Here is a 24,689-nt window from a genome sequence, read left to right on the forward strand (position 1 = left end):
TACGAATGTATAAGAGGTATAAACACATCATAAAGTTAAGAGAGAGCGAGAGAGGAGGGGAGAGAGAGAGTTAAGCGAGCAGCAGAGAGAGCGGATAGAGCGAGAGAGAGAGGTGGCAGAATAGATGTAGTACTGCAAATAGCTTTGCTGAATAATGTGTTCACCGGAATGCTTTTCTCATGCTCCAATCCCATGTATGCACTATGTAGTATTTCAATTCTCTCTCTCTCTCTCTCTCTCTCTCTCTCTCTCTCTCTCTCTCTCTCTCTCTCTCTCTCTCTCCCTGAAATAGATGTAGTACTGCAAATAGCTTTGCTGAATAATGTGTTCACCGGAATGCTTTTCTCATGCTCCAATCCCATGTATGCACTATGTTCATAAAGAATTCTCTCTCGCTCTCTCTCTCTCTCGCTCTCTCTCCGTCTCTCTCAGAGAGAGGAGGAGCGAGACGAGAGCGACAGAGGTAGACGATACTCATGAGTGCTATCGAAACGACTTATTACACAGAAGCGAGTGAGGTCAGGGTAACATACGTGAACATCATAAAGTATAAGAGCGAAAAGAGTAAGACCCCAAGAGTAGCGTGAGAGCGAAAAGAGCCGACAGAGAGTACGACGTCTTATCTACACACGTTATGAGTGACGTGGGTCTTCGCAAAAGAGTCGCTTATCGTCGATTACTAGCTCCTTACGAAAAGAGCGAGAGAGGTCCCCCCCCGTACATACCGTGAAAGTGTAGTACTGCAAATAGCTTTGCTGAATAATGTGTTCACCGGAATGCTTTTCTCATGCTCCAATCCCATGTATGCACTATGTAGTATTTCAATTCTCTCTCTCTCTCTCTCTCTCTCGCTCTCTCTCTCCTCTCTCTAGCGAGAGTCACATCTGGAGAGAAGACGTAATTTATCTACATCATGACGTTTAGAAACGACTCTATTACACCGCAAAAGTGGCCTTTACGAAAAAAGTACGAGAGTGCAAAAGCTTTGCGAGACGAATTAGATGTGCGAGCACCGGAAGAGCGAGCGGAGAGGAGAGAGACGTCCTTATCTACATGCGTTTATCGAAACGACTTATTACACAAAGTGGCCTTACGAAAAGGAGTACGAGGTTAGGTACATACGGATACATCATAAAGTTTCGAGCAGAGAGAGTAGTAGAGCGAGTAGAGAGAGAGAGAGTAGAGCGCTCTCTCTTGCTCTCTCTCGCTCTCTCTCGCTGTCTCTCTCTGCAGGAATAGATGTAGTACTGCAAATAGCTTTGCTGAATAATGTGTTCACCGGAATGCTTTTCTCATGCTCCAATCCCATGTATGCACTATGTAGTATTTCAATTCTCTCTTAGTGTTACTTGCTAACAGTTGAGTGACTAATGAGTGTGAGGTCCTGATAAGAATCTATATTCTAGACAGATTTTGCCTAGATAATACAACAGGTTCATATATTACTAAATATGTCATGTGTTGTGGGGAAAACTGCTTCTACCTGTTGTACAAACAACCATTTGTGTCAAAACATCCCACATTTGTACAGGATTACCCAGGAAGTACAGTGAAGCGTTTTGTTGTCACTGATAACACCCTTTGGATCGGTAGCACTGTACAGCAGTCATACCTTTAGCTCTCACTAGAGGGTGCTCTTACTTTCAAGTGCAGTTTTTGGTCATTAGCACCAATCAAATCATCTAATAACTATTTGGACCAAAAATGACACCTCCGCCAATGATGACCTCCAACAATGATGTCACTGCTATACTAACGTTTTGAGGATGACATCAAACAATGATGTCATTGCTGTACTAACGTGTCGACGCTGACCTCCAACAGTGATGTCACTGCTATACTAACGTGTCGAGATTGACCTCAAACAATGATGTCATTGCTGTACTAATTGGCCCCAGATATAGCTGCTTGTACTGTAGAGTCTGATTACACTTCTGAATGTTGTTTTTCACTTTTTCGTTGCGGGAGTTTGCCTCTGCATTGTGCTTCTTTGGGAGACCGTGCTGCTTGAAAGAGAAAGGAATCGGAATGAAAACCACGGCAAGAGATGCTTGTTGTTTTGCGTCTCGTCTCGTAAAGCGATTCAGCTGTCATACTGGAGGAAGGTGGAGAATCGAAACACGTCTGATATGCATGGCGGGGTGTGGGTTCTTAATGCCAGCCAGTCAGAGCTAGCTACTGAATTATGGAATCGTTTCAATAAAGATTTATTCCGACAGGCTTATCTGGTCTGATCAAATTCCTGTGATCTGACAAATTCACGGCTGTGATGAACTGATGATGGGTTTTTAAAGAGTGGAGAAACAAAACAGCAAACCACAGAACAGATAAAGCATAGTTATCAGCATGCACAGTACTGCTATCTCACGTACAACTGTGCACTCACTCACACACACTCACACTTGGAAGGGATATATAGCCTTACCCTCCTTCTGAGAGCCAGTTCATTTATTTTGTAAAGCATTCTAAGCTCAGGCAGAGCAACTCACAATATGAGAAGATGTCATGGTCACGACTGGGGATGGAGCATCATAACCTTTTCAGCACTGGGATAGGAACAAAGAACTGGACTTAGATTCTAATAGAATGCGATACAAAGAGCCTTCTAATGAAGACTGCCAGCCTGGGCTCCACTTTAAATAACACATGGAATGTGAACTCTTCAGGTTTTACCTGTCAATCAGAACTGATCCCGGAATTCCAAATGTGCAGTTGTATTGTTTCTCCTTCTCATCCTGCATTATGCAGCTCTGTCTGTGCTTGTTGTGGTCAGCACAGTTACAGGGGAAGCTGACATTTAATTAAAATGATGAGAAATGGCACATTTATGAAAGTGTGCCTGATTGTAATGTATTTTAATTGCCCAGTGGGCACACATCGGGGGCTCTAGCTTTATCTTCACACAAAGAGGCATCTTTTATTTTCCATTCCCTTAATGAAGCGTTGGATGCCAGGGAACAGAATGGAAAAGCTGTGACGATCACTTGTGTTTTAATTGTGCTGTTTAATAATTAAAGCTGAGACACTGGGTTCAGTGTTTAACATGCTCTCTCTGTCATACATTCTGCCTTTGTTCTTCCTTATCACAGAGACAGTAATTGCAAAGTAGCAATGCCAGTGCCTCTGAGCCTGAACCCTTTCAGTCCTGAAGAATGCGAGATTCATTTCTATGCACACATTCAGAAAGGTGCTCCTTTATTGAGTTTACCTGAGAGCAGGAACATTGATTTTCTACATGTATTTAGGTAAATGTACTTTAAAGGATCGTCAGAGCTTTAAGAACGCTAAACAATACTAAGATAAGACGGGACCTGCCGCCAGGACTGAAAGGGTTAAGTAAAAGATCATTGTGCAGCTACCGATTTGAAGAGTTGTGTTTAAAGTTCAGTACTCTATATTCTCTAAGAGTTAGTAGCTCTACATTATGTATTGTCTACTTTATGTGATGTTTGCAATTTACTGTGATTGGTTCGAATGGCATTCACTCAAGTGCTGGGCTTTTCAATCGTGTTGAGCTGCTCTGACTGTGCTTAGAGTTAAGAGCTATCTAGTGATCTGCCACTTTGGAAACCTTTTCTTTTATTGTGCCTGCAATATACTAGTTGTGCAATAGATGGCTCTATATGTATGGCAAGTATTTAGGCTGGAAGAGCAGTTAAACTCTGTCAAAGCACTGTAACACAGGCTCAAAATGTTAATGTTGTATTTTGCCACCACTTTTACTGTGTGTGCATAACTGTCTTCCCCCAGCACATCACCACAGTAAACTTGTCTTTGCACAGCTGGAGTTTAATAACACCCCTTTATCATCATCATACATGTAGGTTATTCAGTTTCAGATTTCTTGAATTTCACGAGATCATAGCCATGCTTTGACATCTGATGGGACTTGAAAACCTAAAGTTTGGTGTGGTTAAAAAGGACATGCATTCAGTTTCTCCACTTTGTGCCTGCAGGGCCAGTAGTGCAAGAATGAATACATTACAGACTTTACAACTTAACTCGCTTTTTATCTCCCTTCTCCAGACTTTGGTGTAAGTGCCTTCCTCGCAACAGGTGGGGACATGACCAGGAATAAAGTGAGGAAAACCTTTGTAGGAACCCCTTGCTGGATGGCTCCGGAGGTGATGGAACAGGTAGAGTTATTGAGTTATTAGAGCTGTTTCAGAGCAGGAGTGATGCGTTGAGTTTCATTCATCTCTGATTAACTCAGGTAGAGTTATTAGAGCTGTTTCAGAGCAGGAGTGATGCGTTGAGTTTCATTCATCTCTGATTAACTCAGGTAGAGTTATTGATTATTAGAGCTGTTTCAGAGCAGGAGTGATATGTTGAGTTTCATTCATCTCTGATTAACTCAGGTAGAGTTATTGATTATTAGAGCTGTTTCAGAGCAGGAGTGATGCGTTGAGTTTCATTCATCTCTGATTAACTCAGGTAGAGTTATTGATTATTAGAGCTGTTTCAGAGCAGGAGTGATATGTTGAGTTTCATCTCTGATTAACTCAGGTAGAGTTATTGAGTTATTAGAGCTGTTTCAGAGAGCAGGAGTGAAGCTTTGAATTTCATTCATCTCTGATTAACTCAGGTAGAGTTATTGAGATTCCCTTTGCGTTTGATTGCAATTGCAATGTGATCGACATGCACTGTGTAAATGGAAAAGTATTTTTGAATTTGCATTCAGTGCAATGCTTAGTACAATAAGTTACACAACAGACATATTATTTTGTACGCACGCTCCTGTGTTTTGAGGCTCGTTTTCCCACTGAGTGGTTTTGCCGTTTCCTCTGTCTGCAGCTAATCCAATGCTTTCCTGCTGTATTTTAGGTCAGAGGTTATGACTTCAAAGCTGATATCTGGAGTTTTGGAATCACGGCTATTGAACTGGCAACAGGAGCAGCTCCCTACCACAAATACCCACCCATGAAGGTAGAAAACATTGAATGTACAGCTTGTACCTCATTTGAAGGGTTTACTTTGAGACCTGGGGATCATGAGCAACAACAGCAAGGTCATTTCTCCCAAAATCATACGCAGAATTGAGTATGTTCAGTATCGAAACCCTGTTAACAGCTTCAGACAGCTCTTCTGTACTAGACGACTGCCCTAGACATACAGCATGCAGCACAGGCTAGATCAGCCACAGTGCCTTTATAGCACTGCACATCTACAGTGTGTATTTCCATTGGTACAGAATAAGACTGGATCCTTCTCGCATGCTCTGTAGATAGCACCGGCTATTACTTCTCTAAATAAAGACACAGCGGCTGATCTAGTCTGTGTTGCACATGGCTATGGCAGCAATTAGCAGGTCCTGAAGTCAGGTCAAGTCAGGGAGCTTAACAGGAACATATCAAAAACTGTATAACATTAGAATGATTGCAAACATCCTCAAAAGCATAAGGGGGCCGGTGAATAAGGTGCCTCTTTAAAGAACGCGCTGCTGTATGAGTGAGGAGTTCATTAAACACAGGCTGCCGAGCCCAGGCTGCACACCCATTCCTGGGCAGTGCAGCCCCTGGAGAGATGCATGGAGATTCTAATGAAGGTATTGTAGAGGAACATTAATACGGTTGTGAACATGACAGGATTTAAAGGCTGCATTGCTGTAATGGGCCTGAGGGTGCTTGTTACACAGCTGTATGTGGTAAGGACTCATATATTCAGGCATTTAAATGGCCTGTGACTGTTTTATATCAAATTTATTTGTTTTTTTTGTTGTTCTTGTAATTCATAATAATAACCCTTGACGTTTATAACCTTTTCACATCTTGCTGTTGCTGCCTGTGTACTATGGAAAGAAGTGTGTGTGTGTGTGTATACCGAGCATCAAAAGAAACTTAACATTATTCTAACACGTTTATTTTCTATCGTTCATCCTTGATCATGACACGCTTGAGTGACTGTGACTGAAGCATGTGCAGTTAATCACGTAATTAGTGAGACAGTTGATTGGACACTGGATATGGAGTGATTTCAGCTGTTGGATTGCAAGCTTGAAAATAATAAACAAAATCACAGAAAAAAAACAACAATATGCCATGTCTATCAAGAAAGCAGCGCCTTCGTGCAATCAGCATGTTGAAGGCTGGACTAGGGCAGCGGACTGTGGCTTGCCGTCTTGGGTGCTCACAGCCAGCAATTTCAAACCTGGAGAGACGATATAACCAGACACACTGTGTCAATAACAGGCCATGAAGTGGGAGACCAAGAGTCACAACACCTGCCCAAGATCGACAGATCATTCTACAGCAGCTTCGTGATGTAGTTGTTAATCAGCACAATAAAAAGTCACTGCGCCTGCTCTGAAACAGAGTTTATCATTTTTTGATCACATCTAGCGAATTTTATCCAAATATAAGTGATACGTTTCTTTTGATGATCAGTGTGTGTGTGTGTGTGTGTGTGTGTGTGTGTGTGTGTCTATATATATATATATATATATATATATATATATATATATAGGTATTCGACACACACACACACAGGTAGACACACACACACACACATTGATCAGGGAATGAAGTTCATTGTGATGTTCTCTGTCATGTTTAATAACACTCACTTCTGTGTAAAGTCCTGAACTCCCCACACCATGTTGTTGTAGCTCAGTTTCAGGTATTCTGCAATCCATTACAAACTGGGAGGGTTTAGTCACTATGGTAGCATTGTGACCTGCATTAAAACTAAAGAAACCATACCAAAGCAATCACAAATACCAGGAAGGGGTCATACGTAGGGTTTTCATTTCTTAAGAAATTATTTGAGCTTATACAGTATAATAACTAAGGCTGTAGTTTTTTTCATGGTAAAAAATGCTTATTTCACAGTCTAAAAATAGGTATTTCAAGATATTTCTCAATTAAGCGTAATCTCTATTAAAGCAGAAAAAATAGTGTGGTCACATTCAACATTGAGAATTCGCTCTCAAGTTCTTATACAGCAAGTGTTCCTAAATATTTATATTTACATATCACACAGCAGTGGATACATTTCACAGAAATCTTGAAAACTGCGAGCAAAATACAGCCTTAATAATGGCCTTTTGGATACTGTGTGTTTGTTCTGTTTTTATTCTAATATGATTGGTAGAGGGAAAGCTGGTTAGCCATTGAGAGTATGAGAACAGCTGCAGTTGTGTTGAGAACTAGGTGAGGGATATGTACAGCGGAGTGCATGTTAATGAGCTTCAGTCAGACATGTGCAGCGTAACCAGGGCCAGGTCACGTCCTGCCTTTCAACCCTAATTCCTCTTTAAAAAGCAGTTACAATTAGCAGCTAGTTTATCATGACGCCGCAGTAATAGAGAGACTTTGAGAAGCGAGCAGGACGTGATTTCCCAGCAGCTCAGCACTAACTGCTTGCGTTCTTGCAGGTTCTAATGCTAACCCTGCAGAACGACCCGCCAGGCTTGGAGACCGGCATCCAGGATAAAGACATAGTGAAGAAATACGGCAAGTCTTTCAGGAAGATGATCTCCCTGTGTCTGCAGAAAGACCCAGAAAAGAGGTCAGGTGCTTTTCGGGATTTTTTTTCTTTACTTTTGTTTTTAGTTCTTACTGAACAACTGTACTGAAACTCAGTTGTTACTACCCCCAAGAAGCACACAAAGCAGTCTTTTTATAAGATCACCGTCACAATGATCTCATAGAGACTGAGTGTTTTCAGTAGCAACCCAGTGAATAACACACGTCACGGGTACCCTCAGGCTTCTGTAGCTTAAATCAGAAAAGCTGCTGATGACCCATTTCACTGGACTGTTTGCCCACAGAACACACAAATATTCCATACTCTGTTGCTGACTGTTTTTTTTTTTCTTTTAGGCCAACATCGGCAGAGCTTTTAAAGCACAAATTCTTCCAGAAAGCAAAGGTAAGAGAGGCATCCACCTAGCGGTTGTAATAAGTAATGCAGTGAACTGGCTGATGCTGTTGTGATGCAGTGTCAGAGCTGTTTCAGCAGACAGGACTACACAAGCAATCCTCTCCCTGTGTGATGCACTGAACGCCTGAACTACTGGAAACCCACAAGCAATCCTCTCCCTGTGTGATGCACGACATGAAAACTACTGGAAACACACAAGCAGTCCTCTCCCTGTGTGATGCACTACTTGAAAACTACTGGAAACACACAAGCAATCCTCTCCCTGTGTGATGCACAACATGAAAACTACTGGAAACCCACAAGCAATCCTCTCCCTATGTGATGCACTACTGAACTACTGGAATGCAATCGAAGCAGTTTCATCTTCTGGGCGGCCCTTATTCATGAGAGCACACTTTTATATTTGCAGTACCCTTGCATAGATCACACAGATAAGTTATGTATTGCATTGAGGGTGCTGTATATCTCCAGCATGCTGTGTATTATATAGATGAAACTATATAAAGCAGGTGCTGTTGCTATTGATTTGGTGGTCTAGACAGTTGGCAAGGATGGCAAAAAGACTCATTGCACAGCAGTTTCACCCATTCCGGCTTGATTATTATTATTATTATTATTGATGCGCTTTGGTGCATTTTAGTGAATGTTATTTTGCTAAATTCTATTCTGTTTACTATTAGCCACAGTACTGTAACTATATTTTTATATTGATTACCATGATGCAATTATATCAGTATTATAACAAAAACTAAAATCTTGCTTTGTCAGTCACTGTAAATGCCTGCTTGTTTGTTTATTTTATTATTTTCTTAATTTTAGAACAAAGAATTTTTACAAGAACGGCTGCTGCAACGGGCGCCCACGATAATAGAAAGATCTAAAAAGGTAAAGCTCTTTTTTATTATTCTCTGGAAGTCAGAAACTCTAGTTGGCTCGTACCTTGATGCCCTGTGCAGCTCACCTTTCATACATTCCCTACTTCTAATGCTAAACTGCCAGTAAAACACAAACTGGGAATGAGATTCCTACAATCTGTGTGTTCCTAATTTAACCCTTTAACCCAGTCAGCTACACAAGAACTGAGTGCTGGTTCAAATGGGTTCTTGTAGTAGAATTGAGCGCTTGTTCAAACAGGTTCTTGTAATAGAATTGAGCGCTTCTTCAAACGGGTTCTTGTAATAGAATTGAGCGCTTGTTCAAACAGGTTCTTGCAATAGAATTGAGCGCTTGTTCAAACAGGTTCTTGTAATAGAATTGAGCGCTTCTTCAAACGGGTTCTTGTAATAGAATTGAGCGCTTGTTCAAACAGGTTCTTGTAGTAGAATTGAGCGCTTGTTCAAACGGGTTCATGGAATAGAATTGAGCGCTTGTTCAAACAGGTTCTTGTAATAGAATTAAGCGCTTGTTCAAACGGGTTCATGGAATAGAATTGAGCGCTTGTTCAAACAGGTTCTTGTAATAGAATTGAGTGCTTGTTCAAACAGGTTCTTGTAGTAGAATTGAGCGCTTGTTCAGACAGGTTCTTGTAGTAGAATTGAGCGCTTGTTCAGACAGGTTCTTGTAATAGAATTGAGAGCTTGTTCAAACGGGTTCATGTAACAGAATTGGGCTCTTGTTAAAATGGGTGGTTCTTGTAATAGAATTGAGAGTGACTTAAGTGTCACATGGAGGAATTTGACAATTTGGATGAGCAGATCAACCTGGCAGTACATTTTAAACCCTGCTTCATGCACCTCATTGCAAAAATATGTATATTTGTGGGACGCTTATGTGCCTTGTACCTTTTAAAGGGTGAAAGCAGAAAAGAACATAATAGAAGGTTTGGTTTGTATTGGACTTCTATACTATCACGATTAGCAGCAGCTGCAAGGATGAGTGACCCCCCCACCCATTTAGATGTTTACCATATTAAAAGCATAGCTTTGGGATGTTAGAGGTGGCATTGCAAATTTGATTTGTGCTCTGGTCAGTCAGAGCACTTGGTGATTCGTGGGCAGATTTAGATATATTTCCAGGGGATCACACCCTTCCGTATTTCATTCCCGTCATTTCCCTTGCGAAGGTGCGGAGGGTGCCAGGTTCCAGCGGGCGGCTCCACAAGACGGAGGACGGGGAGTGGGAGTGGAGCGATGACGAGCTGGACGAGGAGAGCGAGGAGGGGAAAGCTGCTGTCGCACAGTTAAGGGTGAGTGTGGAGCAAACATGTCCAGGATCCAGCGCTCTGCAGAGTATCCACAGAGACATTGTGAGTCTGTGTGTGGAGAAAGCATGCCGAGTATCCAGCACTCTGCAGAGTATCCACAGAGACATTGTGAGTCTCAATGTGTGGAGAAAGCATGTCCAGTATCCAGCGCTCTGCAGAGTATCCACAGAGACATTGTGAGTCTCAGTGTGTGGAGAAAGCATGTCCAGTATCCAGCGCTCTGCAAAGTATCCACAGAGACATTGTGAGTGTGTGTGTGGAGAAAGCATGTCGAGTATCCAGCACTCTGCAGAGTATCCACAGAGACATTGTGAGTCTGTGTGTGGAGAAAGCATGTCTAGTATCCAGCGCTCTGCAGAGTATCCACAGAGACATTGTGAGTGTGTGTGTGGAGAAAGCATGTCCAGTATCCAGCGCTCTGCAGAGTATCCACAGAGACATTGTGAGTCTCAGTGTGTGGAGAAAGCATGTCCAGTATCCAGCGCTCTGCAGAGTATCCACAGAGACATTATGAGTGTGTGTGTGGAGAAAGCATGTCCAGTATCCAGCGCTCTGCAGAGTATCCACAGAGACATTGTGAGTGTGTGTGTGGAGAAAGCATGTCCAGTATCCAGCACTCTGCAGAGTATCCACAGAGACATTGTGAGTGTGTGTGTGGAGAAAGCATGTCCAGTATCCAGCACTCTGCAGAGTATCCACAGAGACATTGTGAGTCTCAGTGTGTGGAGAAAGCATGTCCAGCCTGGCTATGTGGATTGTACAGTAAATGAGACTGCGCTGTGTGGATTCTACAGTAAATGAGACTGTGTTGTATAAAAATGACAGTGCTGTGTGGATTGTACAGTAAATGAGACTGCGCTGTGTGGATTGTACAGTAAATGAAACTGCGCTGTGTGGATTGTACAGTAAATGAGACTGCGCTGTGTTGTACAGTAAATGAGACTGCGCTGTGTGGATTGTACAGTAAATGAGACTGCGCTGTGTGGATTGTACAGTAAATGAGACTGTGCTGTGTGGATTGTACAGTAAATGAGACAGTGCTCTGTGTGGATTGTACAGTAAATGAGACTGCGCTGTGTTGTACAGTAAATGAGACTGCGCTGTGTGGATTGTACAGTAAATGAGACTGCGCTGTGTGGATTGTACAGTAAATGAGACTGCGCTGTGTTGTACAGTAAATGAGACTGCTGTGTGGATTGTACAGTAAATGAGACTGCGCTGTGTGGATTGTACAGTAAATGAGACAGTGCTCTGTGTGGATTGTACAGTAAATGAGACTGTGCTGTACAGTAAATGAGACAGTGCTGTGTTGTACAGTAAATGAGACTGCGCTGTGTGGATTGTACAGTAAATGAGACTGCGCTGTGTGGATTGTACAGTAAATGAGACTGCGCTGTGTTGTACAGTAAATGAGACTGCGCTGTGTTGTACAGTAAATGAGACTGCGCTGTGTTGTACAGTAAATGAGACTGCGCTGTGTGGATTGTACAGTAAATGAGACTGCGCTGTGTGGATTGTACAGTAAATGAGACTGCGCTGTGTGGATTGTACAGTAAATGAGACTGCGCTGTGTTGTACAGTAAATGAGACTGCGCTGTGTTGTACAGTAAATGAGACTGCGCTGTGTGGATTGTACAGTAAATGAGACTGCGCTGTGTGGATTGTACAGTAAATGAGACTGCGCTGTGTTGTACAGTAAATGAGACTGCGCTGTGTGGATTGTACAGTAAATGAGACTGCGCTGTGTGGTTTGTACAGTAAATGAGACTGCGCTGTGTGGATTGTACAGTAAATGAGACTGCGCTGTGCTGTACAGTAAATGAGACTGCGCTGTGTTATACAGTAAATGAGACTGTGCTGTGTGGAACAAGATGCTCGGATACATTGTGAAAAGTGTTGAATTTAAATCAAGGGAAGTAATGTTAAAACTGTACAATGCACTTGTAAGACCTCATCTTGAATATTGTGTGCAGTTCTGGTCACCTCGATATAAAAAAGATATTGCTGCTCTAGAAAGAGTGCAAAGAAGAGCGACCAGAATTATTCCGGGCTTAAAAGGCATGTCATATGCAGACAGGCTAAAAGAATTGAATCTGTTCAGTCTTGAACAAAGAAGACTGCGTGGCGACCTAATTCAAGCATTCAAAATTCTAAAAGGTATTGACAGTGTCGACCCAAGGGACTTTTTCAGCCTGAAAAAAGAAACAAGGACCAGGGGTCACAAATGGAGTTTAGAAAAAGGGGCATTCAGAACAGAAAATAGGAGACACTTTTTTACACAGAGAATTGTGAGGGTCTGGAATCAACTCCCCAGTAATGTTGTTGAAGCTGACACCCTGGGATCCTTCAAGAAGCTGCTTGATGAGATTTTGGGATCAATAAGCTACTAACAACCAAACGAGCAAGATGGACCGAATGGCCTCCTCTCGTTTGTAAACTTTCTTATGTTCTTATGTTCTTATGTTCTTATGATTGTACAGTAAATGAGACTGCGCTGTGTTGTACAGTAAATGAGACTGCGCTGTGTTGTACAGTAAATGAGACAGTGCTGTGTGGATTGTACAGTAAATGAGACTGCGCTGTGTTGTACAGTAAATGAGACTGCGCTGTGTTGTACAGTAAATGAGACTGCGCTGTGTGGATTGTACAGTAAATGAGACTGCGCTGTGTGGATTGTACAGTAAATGAGACTGCGCTGTGTGGATGTACAGTAAATGAGACTGCGCTGTGTGGATGTACAGTAAATGAGACTGCGCTGTGTGGATTGTACAGTAAATGAGACTGCGCTGTGTTGTACAGTAAATGAGACTGCGCTGTGTGGATTGTACAGTAAATGAGACTGCGCTGTGTGGATTGTACAGTAAATGAGACTGCGCTGTGTGGTGTACAGTAAATGAGACTGCGCTGTGTGGATTGTACAGTAAATGAGACTGCGCTGTGTGGATTGTACAGTAAATGAGACTGCGCTGTGTGGTGTACAGTAAATGAGACTGCGCTGTGTGGATTGTACAGTAAATGAGACTGCGCTGTGTGGATTGTACAGTAAATGAGACTGCGCTGTGTGGATTGTACAGTAAATGAGACTGCGCTGTGCTGTACAGTAAATGAGACTGCGCTGTGTTGTACAGTAAATGAGACTGCGCTGTGTGGATTGTACAGTAAATGAGACTGCGCTGTGTGGATTGTACAGTAAATGAGACTGCGCTGTGTGGATTGTACAGTAAATGAGACTGCGCTGTGTTGTACAGTAAATGAGACTGTGCTGTGTGGATTGTACAGTAAATGAGACTGCGCTGTGTTGTACAGTAAATGAGACTGCGCTGTGTTGTACAGTAAATGAGACTGCGCTGTGTGGATTGTACAGTAAATGAGACTGCGCTGTGTGGATTGTACAGTAAATGAGACTGCGCTGTGTGGATTGTACAGTAAATGAGACTGCGCTGTGTGGATTGTACAGTAAATGAGACTGCGCTGTGTGGATTGTACAGTAAATGAGACTGCGCTGTGTGGATTGTACAGTAAATGAGACTGCGCTGTGTGGATTGTACAGTAAATGAGACTGCGCTGTGTGGATTGTACAGTAAATGAGACTGCGCTGTGTGGATTGTACAGTAAATGAGACATGCGCTGTGTGGATTGTACAGTAAATGAGACTGCGCTGTGTTGTACAGTAAATGAGACTGCGCTGTGTTGTACAGTAAATGAGACTGTGCTGTGTGGATTGTACAGTAAATGAGACTGCGCTGTGTTGTACAGTAAATGAGACTGCGCTGTGTTGTACAGTAAATGAGACTGTGCTGTGTGGATTGTACAGTAAATGAGACTGCGCTGTGTGGATTGTACAGTAAATGAGACTGCGCTGTGTGGATTGTACAGTAAATGAGACTGCGCTGTGTGGATTGTACAGTAAATGAGACTGCGCTGTGTGGATTGTACAGTAAATGAGACTTCCTGGAAGCCATCTGTATTTACTATCATTGTATATTTTTATATGCACTCCACTGCCAAGGATTCACTAACTGCCTGACTGAGCCTAGCAAGTAATCCAGGAGAATGAAACCTGGGCACCTGCTGCTATAATAGGTCCTTAACATCACTTTCCACTACAAATGATGCCCAGCAGGAAATGAATATGCATAACCCGCATTGTTCAACGGTTCCATGGCACGTGCTACACTGTTTCGAGTGGAACTGGCTCACAAGGTGTACCATGTCTATGTCAGTATGTGGTTGCCAGGCATGCATCTGTCAATATGACTTGTATTGTTTTAAAGAAGGTACTATACAGTACAGGCTTGGACAAACAATGTGAAGCATCTGCTGTAAAGCTGAAGGAACACTAAGCCACGTCTCAAGAATAGTGGCTTGAAACAGAGTTCCAGGAGACCTAGTTTGAGACATCTTTACTGTATCAAATCCCAAGTCTCCTCTGGTGTGCCATGCAGTGGCCTGAAATCTAGTGGCCTGAAATCAAGTTCTAAGCCACAAAGTGGCTTTGTGTTTCCTCAGGGTGCAGCCAGGGCAGCAGTGACTCGGCTTCAGAAGTCTGCAAGGTGATCACAGTTTTATAGACTCGGATCCAAGACCATTAATCAGTTATTGCTAGTACTGTTCAGTAACCAGATTCTTCAGGGAAGGGCTGGAAATCTGCAGCAAAATCTGTTCTCCCAGAAATGCACAGAGTCATCCTTTTTGAGAAACAACTGAAAATGATCTGCATGCCAGAGATGCTGCTATGTTACAGAAGACTAGGTGATGCTGGCAGTGCCATGTGCAGAACAAATGAACACACTTTAACAAAGTTTCAAACGTGGCTGATCAATGAAAACACTTTAACAAAGTTACAAACGTGGCTGATCAATGAACACACTAACAAAGTTACAAACGTGGTTAATCAGTGAACACACTTTAACAAAGTTACAAACGTGGCTTATCAATGAACACACTTGAACAAAGTTACAAACGTGGTTAATCAGTGAACACACTTTAACAAAGTTACAAACGTGGCTGATCAATGAACACACTAACAAAGTTACAAACGTGGTTAATCAGTGAACACACTTTAACAAAGTTACAAACGTGGCTTATCAATGAACACACTTGAACAAAGTTACAAACGTGGTTAATCAGTGAACACACTTTAACAAAGTTACAAACGTGGCTGATCAATGAAAACACTTTAACAAAGTTACAAACGTGGCTGATCAATGAACACACTTTAACAAAGTTACAAACGTGGTTAATCAGTGAACACACTTTAACAAAGTTACAAACGTGGCTGATCAATGAACACACTTGAACAAAGTTACAAACGTGGCTGATCAATGAACACACTAACAAAGTTACAAACGTGGCTGATCAATGAACACACTAACAAAGTTACAAACGTGGCTGATCAATGAACACACGTTTCAAACGTGGCTGATCAGTGAACACACTAACAAAATTACAAACATGGCTGATCAATGAACACACATTTCAAATGTGGCTGATCAGTGAACACACTTTAACAAAGTTACAAACGTGGCTGATCAATGAACACACTAACAAAGTTACGAACGTGGCTGATCAATGAACACACTTTAACAAAGTTACAAACGTGGTTAATCAATGAACACATTTTAACAAAGTTACAAACATGGCTGATCAGTGAACACACTTTAACACAATTACAAACGTGGCTGATCAATGAACACACGTTTCAAACGTGGCTGAACAAAGTTACAAACGTGGCTGATCAGTGAACACACTTTAACAAAGTTACAAACGTGGCTGATCAATGAACACACTTTAACAAAGTTACAAATGTGGCTGATCAATTAACACACTTTAACAAAGTTACAAACATGGCTGATCAGTGAACACACTTTAACAAAATTACAAACGTGGCTGATCAATGAACACACGTTTCAAACGTGGCTGATCAGTGAACACACTTTAACAAAGTTACAAACGTGGTTGATCAATGAACACATTTTAACAAAGTTACAAATGTGGCTGATCAATGAACACATTTTAACAAAGTTACAAACATGGCTGATCAGTGAACACACTTTAACAAAATTACAAACGTGGCTGATCAATGAACACACGTTTCAAACGTGGCTGATCAGTGAACACACTTTAACAAAGTTACAAACGTGGCTGATCAATGAACACACTTTAACAAAGTTACAAACGTGGCTGATCAATGAACACACTTTAACAAAATTACAAACGTGGCTGATCAGTGAACACATTTTAACAAAGTTACAAACGTGGCTGATCAATGAACACACTTTAACAAAGTTACAAATGTGGCTGATCAATGAACACACTTTAACAAAGTTACAGATGTGGTTAATCAATTAACACACTTTAACAAAGTTACAAACATAGTTAATCAATGAACACACTTTAACAAAGTTACAAATGTGGCTGATCAATGAACACACTTTAACAAAGTTACAAATGTGGCTGATCAATGAACACACTTTAACAAAGTTACAAACGTGGCTGATCAATGAACACACGTTTCAAACGTGGCTGATCAATGAACACATTTTAACAGTTACAAACGTGGCTGATCAGTGAACACACTTTAGCACACATATTTAATGTTCTGTTTTACGTTGAAACACACTGTACTGTTAAAGCCCTGTAAATATCCCATACAGGATGATGAATTAGTCTAATGATTGTTTATAACAGCTGGCATTAGCTTTCAGCATCTCCAGTTTAAAATAAGCTTCAATGATGTGTCTCCTTTTTCCTTTACCCTTTTGTAGTCATTGACTGTGAGGTGACTGTAGCACTGCATTAAGCACAAGCACTCCTCACAGACATCCCCGTACTTGAACAGATGAAGATGACTTGCCTTCATCTGCTGAACAGATCCCAAGCCCATTCCTCTGCCCCCTCACCCCCTCCCTGGTTTAACAGGCTCTCAGGCCAGGGAGTTCATGCTAAGGGGCTTGTGACTGTAATGTTTACACTTTGTGACAGAGCATTTCTTAGACATTGAGTAACACTGTAGACAACAGCCGTCTTTACTGGCATCTCAGACAAGTTTTACTAAATGTGTTTCTATCGTCTGCGGAAGGTAAATATTCCCAGCCCTGCAGCCCAGTCCTCTACATGCCCAACCCAACCCAGTCAATGTTTCACTCTCTGCCTATGCTTCAACCCCTACAACAGGCTAGTGAACGGCTCACCCACTGTTGTACAGGGCATTTGCGACACACATGTTGAATTCACGTCTTGGATTTGATCCCGACCCTGTACAGTTCAACACTAATCCAAGCCTGTAGGAACCCTGTGCAGCTCAACACTAATCCAAGCCTGTAGGAACCCTGTGCAGTTCAACACTAATCCAAGCCTGTAGGAACCCTGTGCAGTTCAACACTAATCCAAGCCTGTAGGAACCCTGTGCAGTTCAACACTAATCCAAGCCTGTAGGGACCCTGTGCAGTTCAACACTAATCCAAGCCTGTAGGAACCCTGTGCAGTTCAACACTAATCCAAGCCTGTAGGAACCCTGTGCAGTTCAACACTAATCCAAGCCTGTAGGAACCCTGTGCAGTTCAACACTAATCCAAGCCTGTAGGAACCCTGTGCAGTTCAACACTAATCCAAGCCTGTAGGAACCCTGTGCAGTTCAACACTAATCCAAGCCTGTAGGGACCCTGTGCAGTTCAACACTAATCCAAGCCTGTAGGAACCCTGTGCAGTTCAACACTAATCCAAGCCTGTAGGAACCCTGTGCAGTTCAACACTAATCCAAGCCTGTAGGGACCCTGTGCAGTTCAACACTAATGCCTGTAGGAACCCTGTGCAGTTCAACACTAATCCAAGCCTGTAGGGACCCTGTGCAGTTCAACACTAATCCAAGCCTGTAGGAACCCTGTGCAGTTCAACACTAATCCAAGCCTGTAGGGACCCTGTGCAGTTCAACACTAATCCAAGCCTGTAGGAACCCTGTGCAGTTCAACACTAATCCAAGCCTGTAGGGACCCTGTGCAGTTCAACACTAATCCAAGCCTGTAGGAACCCTGTGCAGTTCAACACTAATCCAAGCCTGTAGGAACCCTGTGCAGTTCAACACTAATCCAAGCCTGTAGGGACCCTGTGCAGTTCAACACTAATCCAAGCCTGTAGGAACCCTGTGCAGTTCAACACTAATCCAAGCCTGTAGGAACCCTGTGCAGTTCAACACTAATCCAAGCCTGTAGGAACCCTGTGCAGTTCAACACTAATCCAAGCCTGTAGGAACCCTGTGCAGTTCAACACTAATCCAAGCCTGTAGGAACCCTGTGCAGTTCAACACTAATCCAAGCCTGTAGGAACCCTGTGCAGTTCAACACTAATCCAAGCCTGTAGGAACCCTGTGCAGTTCAACACTAATCCAAGCCTGTAGGGACCCTGTGCAGTTCAACACTAATCCAAGCCTGTAGGAACCCTGTGCAGTTCAACACTAATCCAAGCCTGTAGGAACCCTGTGCAGTTCAACACTAATCCAAGCCTGTAGGGACCCTGTGCAGTTCAACACTAATCCAAGCCTGTAGGGACCCTGTGCAGTTCAACACTAATCCAAGCCTGTAGGAACCCTGTGCAGTTCAACACTAATCCAAGCCTGTAGGAACCCTGTGCAGTTCAACACTAATCCAAGCCTGTAGGGACCCTGTGCAGTTCAACACTAATCCAAGCCTGTAGGAACCCTGTGCAGTTCAACACTAATCCAAGCCTGTAGGGGCCCTGTGCAGTTCAACACTAATCCAAGCCTGTAGGGGCCCTGTGCAGTTCAACACTAATCCAAGCCTGTAGGGACCCTGTGCAGTTCAACACTAATCCAAGCCTGTAGGGACCCTGTGCAGTTCAACACTAATCCAAGCCTGTAGGAACCCTGTGCAGTTCAACACTAATCCAAGCCTGTAGGGACCCTGTGCAGTTCAACACTAATCCAAGCCTGTAGGAACCCTGTGCAGTTCAACACTAATCCAAGCCTGTAGGAACCCTGTGCAGTTCAACACTAATCCAAGCCTGTAGGGACCCTGTGCAGTTCAACACTAATCCAAGCCTGTAGGAACCCTGTGCAGTTCAACACTAATCCAAGCCTGTAGGAACCCTGTGCAGGTCAACACTAATCCAAGCCTGTAGGGACCCTGTGCAGTTCAACACTAATCCAAGCCTGTAGGGACCCTGTGCAGTTCAACACTAATCCAAGCCTGTAGGGACCCTGTGCAGTTCAACACTAATCCAAGCCTGTAGGGACCCTGTGCAGTTCAACACTAATCCAAGCCTGTAGGAACCCTGTGCAGTTCAACACTAATCCAAGCCTGTAGGAACCCTGTGCAGTTCAACACTAATCCAAGCCTGTAGGGACCCTGTGCAGTTCAACACTAATCCAAGCCTGTAGGGACCCTGTGCAGTTCAACACTAATCCAAGCCTGTAGGAACCCTGTGCAGTTCAACACTAATCCAAGCCTGTAGGGACCCTGTGCAGTTCAACACTAATCCAAGCCTGTAGGAACCCTGTGCAGTTCAACACTAATCCAAGCCTGTAGGGACCCTGTGCAGTTCAACACTAATCCAAGCCTGTAGGAACCCTGTGCAGTTCAACACTAATCCAAGCCTGTAGGAACCCTGTGCAGTTCAACACTAATCCAAGCCTGTAGGAACCCTGTGCAGTTCAACACTAATCCAAGCCTGTAGGGACCCTGTGCAGTGCAACACTAATCCAAGCCTGTAGGAACCCTGTGCAGTTCAACACTAATCCAAGCCTGTAGGAACCCTGTGCAGTTCAACACTAATCCAAGCCTGTAGGAACCCTGTGCAGTTCAACACTAATCCAAGCCTGTAGGAACCCTGTGCAGTTCAACACTAATCCAAGCCTGTAGGGACCCTGTGCAGTTCAACACTAATCCAAGCCTGTAGGAACCCTGTGCAGTTCAACACTAATCCAAGCCTGTAGGGACCCTGTGCAGTTCAACACTAATCCAAGCCTGTAGGAACCCTGTGCAGTTCAACACTAATCCAAGCCTGTAGGAACCCTGTGCAGCTCAACACTAATCCAAGCCTGTAGGGACCCTGTGCAGTTCAACACTAATCCAAGCCTGTAGGGACCCTGTGCAGTTCAACACTAATCCAAGCCTGTAGGAACCCTGTGCAGTTCAACACTAATCCAAGCCTGTAGGGACCCTGTGCAGTTCAACACTAATCCAAGCCTGTAGGGACCCTGTGCAGTTCAACACTAATCCAAGCCTGTAGGGACCCTGTGCAGTTCAACACTAATCCAAGCCTGTAGGGACCCTGTGCAGTTCAACACTAATCCAAGCCTGTAGGGGCCCTGTGCAGTTCAACACTAATCCAAGCCTGTAGGGGCCCTGTGCAGTTCAACACTAATCCAAGCCTGTAGGGGCCCTGTGCAGTTCAACACTAATCCGAGCCTGTAGGGACCCTGTGCAGTTCAACACTAATCCGAGCCTGTAGGGACCCTGTGCAGTTCAACACTAATCCAAGCCTGTAGGAACCCTGTGCAGTTCAACACTAATCCAAGCCTGTAGGAACCCTGTGCAGTTCAACACTAATCCGAGCCTGTGTAACTGTAGGAAATCTGTGCAAAGTTTCAGCTGGAATAATAACCTTTTTTTCTTTTTCTTTCTATTTTTCAGTCACCCAGAGTGAAAGAGGGTTCACAAAACTCAGTGGTGAGTCTGAAAAATAATTTTCCTTAATTAAACATACTGTATTTCTTTGTATCAGATGGTACAGTAGCTGTATTCCTAAAAAAAAAAAAAAAAAAATGCATTTAATGTCTAACTTTTTTCCTAGTACAGGTGGCTTGTAGACCAATATCCAGTAAAACGGCATGCGTCTCCTTTAGTCATTTTTCTTTTGTTTGTTTCTAGGACTTTCCACCAACAGAGCCTACAAGTAACCTTCAGCCTTCAGGGGAAGGGCAGGCCCAGCTACCTCTGCCTCCAGTCCAGGCCGCTGCACAGACCCTCCCAGCCAACGCTCCAGCGGCTGCCCAGGCTGCAGCCCCCGCACCAGGCCAGGCAGCTGCTGCTCAGGTACAGCTTCCTGTTTGTTTAGCTCACTGCAGTTGCCAGGTGGCTGTGTGAGGGCACCCAGGAAGAGTAACCCAGCAAGGAGCACTTCGATTGGAGAAATAAAAAGCAATGTCTTGTATTAGGCAGTAAAAAACAAACAAGCAAGCAAGAAAGATTTTAAAAGCTAAAAGTAAAAAGAGACCTCTGCCAAGGTTTCTAAATCATATCTTATTACTGCTTAAACTTGCAGTTATTGGAGCCCAGCCAAAGGTACGCAGTTATGCAGCGCTCCGGAAAAGCTGTGTACTGGGTGCTTTCCGCATTAGAAACCAATATGAATTATTATTATTTGTTTATTTAGCAGACACCTTTATCCAAGATGACTTACAGAGACTAGGGTGTGTGAACTATGCAGGAGGTTCAGTGACCTGCTCGGGGTCACACACTGAGTCCGTGAGTGAGCCGTGATTTGAACCCGCGTCCTCCTGGTTACAAGCCCTTTTCTTTGACCGTGCATGATGTTTAAATGGGATGTGTAAAGAACACACACAGCTTGAGCTCACATGTTATCAAGCTGCTTGCACTTCGCTGCATCTCAGTGGTCAGTTGTGAATGTGCTGCATGCAGCAGCTAGAGAGTGCATCACAGGAATGCTGGGATAGCTAACTGTAGCCTGCCTGGGAATTGCCAGAAACACGTGACCATTAAGTCCAGGTTTTCAGTGCAGTTTTATTTTGTTAAAGCGTTTTGGTTTAATCCACTCTCTTGCAGTGCGTGTTTCTGATTGGTGAAAACGCGTCTGGATTCTAGATTTTGGATTCTGGATTTCTCAGTGCTGTTTTAACACCCTCAACCTAACCTACCAACTTACCTGTCTGTCAACTGAAGTAAATCTATATAATAAATACAGCTTTCTGTGTTTTGAGAGTTGGGATGCTTCAGATTGCTATAGCAAGGCAAGCAATAGGAATACAATATTATTGTTTCTTTTAGAAATATATAGTATGTGCATGCAGGCCTTTTGTTAAGTATTTTCCAGCTGCAGTTTGTGTGTGGGTTTGCTTCTCAGCCATGGTGTTTGTGGTTAATAAAGCAAATGAAATGCAAGGCTGTAGTTCATGTATAGCACGTTAGCTTGAAAGGATGTACCGTATTGAAAGCACTCAGCAAATGTGCTTTTCACTCACACAGTGTCTGAACTGGAGAGTAAATTACTCAGTGACCCAAAACTGTTTTCGGAGCGCTCGTTATAGAAACAGATAAAGTTGCTTCCCTCGATGGCTTTTTTCATCGTCTGTTCCCTTTCACAGGTGCCCCCTGCTGCTCCCTCTGCTGCCCCAGCATACGATGCTACGCAGTCACCCATCAGTTTGGTATTGAGGTTGAGGTAAGCTTCAAATGGGCTTGCATTACATTTCCTGTGCATCGCAGTGTTTGCTGTATTGGCCACCACTGAGCGTGGGTTGACGGTTTATACTTTGGTTTACCACCAGAGGGCAGCAATAGCACATTTTGTTTCGGCAGCACCAATACTATTTCTCAGCTACTCAGACCTGTAAAAAGGTGGCTTGTAGGAATAAATAAACTACATTGCTGAATGAAATAATGACTGAATGAGGGCCAGCCCTTGTGCTCCATTAACTATATGGCCAAAAGTTTTGCATAACCTTGAATTTTAGTATTGAGACATTAATTTAAAAAGACAAAACAAACAAAAAAGAAAAACTATATGAACATCATTTTATTGATTAAACAAACTACAAAATGATATTGCAAACATCTACCAGACAACATAATAGTAGCACAGTATTTCATGTATGTAATGCAGTATGTTAATTTAACATTATTCAGCAGTTTTCAATCAATAATAATAAGTTTATGAAGCAAAATAACACTGGTGTGTGGGGGCTCTCTATGTAAGTCTTACTGCTACAAGCTGATTGGCAGAGCATCTCACCTCACCTCATCACAGAGCAGCACTCTCACCTGTCTCTCTCATTGACACAGCACCTCACCTCATCACAGAGCAGCACTCTCACCTGTCTCTCTCATTGACACAGCACCTCATCACAGAGCAGCGTTCTCACCTGTCTCTCTCATTGACAGAGCACCTCATCACAGAGCAGCGCTCTCACCTGTCTCTCTCATTGACAGATCACCTCATCACAGAGCAGCGCTCTCACCTGTCTCTCTCATTGACAGATCACCTCATCACAGAGCAGCGCTCTCACCTGTCTCTCTCATTGACACAGATGAGCAGCGTCTCACCTGTCTCTCTCATTGACACAGCACCTCATCACAGAGCAGCGTTCTCACCTGTCTCTCTCATTGACACAGCACCTCATCACAGAGCAGCACTCTCACCTGTCTCTCTCATTGACAGATCACCTCATCACAGAGCAGCGCTCTCACCTGTCTCTCTCATTGACACCTGTCTCTCTCATTGACACAGCACCTCATCACAGAGCAGCGTTCTCACCTGTCTCTCTCATTGACACAGCACCTCACCTCACAGAGCAGCGTTCTCACCTGTCTCTCTCATTGACACAGCACCTCATCACAGAGCAGCACTCTCACCTGTCTCTCTCATTGACACAGCACCTCACCAGAGCAGCATCACAGAGCAGCACTCTCACCAGTCTCTCTCATTGACAGAGCACCTCATCACAGAGCAGCGCTCTCACCTGTCTCTCTCATTGACAGCACCTCTCACCTGCGTTCTCACTCTCTCTCATTGACACAGCACCTCATCACAGAGCAGCGTTCTCACCTGTCTCTCTCATTGACAGAGCACCTCATCACAGAGCAGCACTCTCACCTGTCTCTCTCATTGACACAGAGCAGCAGCACTCTCACCTGTCTCTCTCATTGACACAGCACCTCATCACAGAGCAGCACTCTCACCTGTCTCTCTCATTGACAGAGCACCTCATCACAGAGCAGCACTCTCACCTGTCTCTCTCATTGACACAGCACCTCATCACAGAGCAGCACTCTCACCTGTCTCTCTCATTGACACAGCACCTCATCACAGAGCAGCGCTCTCACCTGTCTCTCTCATTGACAGAGCACCTCATCACAGAGCAGCACTCTCACCTGTCTCTCTCATTGACACAGATCACCTCATCACAGAGCAGCGTTCTCACCTGTCTCTCTCATTGACACAGCACCTCATCACAGAGCAGCACTCTCACCTGTCTCTCTCATTGACAGAGCACCTCATCACAGAGCAGCGTTCTCACCTGTCTCTCTCATTGACACAGCACCTCATCACAGAGCAGCGCTCTCACCTGTCTCTCTCATTGACAGATCACCTCATCACAGAGCAGCACTCTGACCTGTCTCTCTCATTGACAGATCACCTCATCACAGAGCAGCACTCTCACCTGTCTCTCTCATTGACAGATCACCTCATCACAGAGCAGCACTCTGACCTGTCTCTCTCATTGACAGATCACCTCATCACAGAGCAGCGCTCTCACCTGTCTCTCTCATTGACAGAGCACCTCATCACAGAGCAGCGTTCTCACCTGTCTCTCTCATTGACAGATCACCTCATCACAGAGCAGCACTCT

The 24,689-nt window shown here is 43.7% G+C and overlaps 1 protein-coding gene across 1 annotated transcript in view; it reads left to right on the top strand.

The window, feature by feature from the left end:
* The window catches only part of LOC121309896 (serine/threonine-protein kinase OSR1-like), an 80,882-nt gene that overhangs the window by 52,171 nt on the left and 4,022 nt on the right, over positions 1-24,689 (top strand). The window contains exons 6-14 of the mRNA XM_041243072.1: positions 4,027-4,136; positions 4,825-4,926; positions 7,373-7,506; positions 7,821-7,869; positions 8,701-8,766; positions 9,944-10,066; positions 20,734-20,769; positions 20,971-21,135; positions 22,425-22,501. Of these exons, the coding sequence (XP_041099006.1) occupies positions 4,027-4,136; positions 4,825-4,926; positions 7,373-7,506; positions 7,821-7,869; positions 8,701-8,766; positions 9,944-10,066; positions 20,734-20,769; positions 20,971-21,135; positions 22,425-22,501 (862 nt within the window). The remainder of the gene's footprint in view (positions 1-4,026; positions 4,137-4,824; positions 4,927-7,372; positions 7,507-7,820; positions 7,870-8,700; positions 8,767-9,943; positions 10,067-20,733; positions 20,770-20,970; positions 21,136-22,424; positions 22,502-24,689) is intronic.

The sequence above is a fragment of the Polyodon spathula genome, chromosome 3, assembly GCF_017654505.1.
Source record: "Polyodon spathula isolate WHYD16114869_AA chromosome 3, ASM1765450v1, whole genome shotgun sequence".
In the NCBI taxonomy this organism is placed as follows: domain Eukaryota; kingdom Metazoa; phylum Chordata; class Actinopteri; order Acipenseriformes; family Polyodontidae; genus Polyodon; species Polyodon spathula.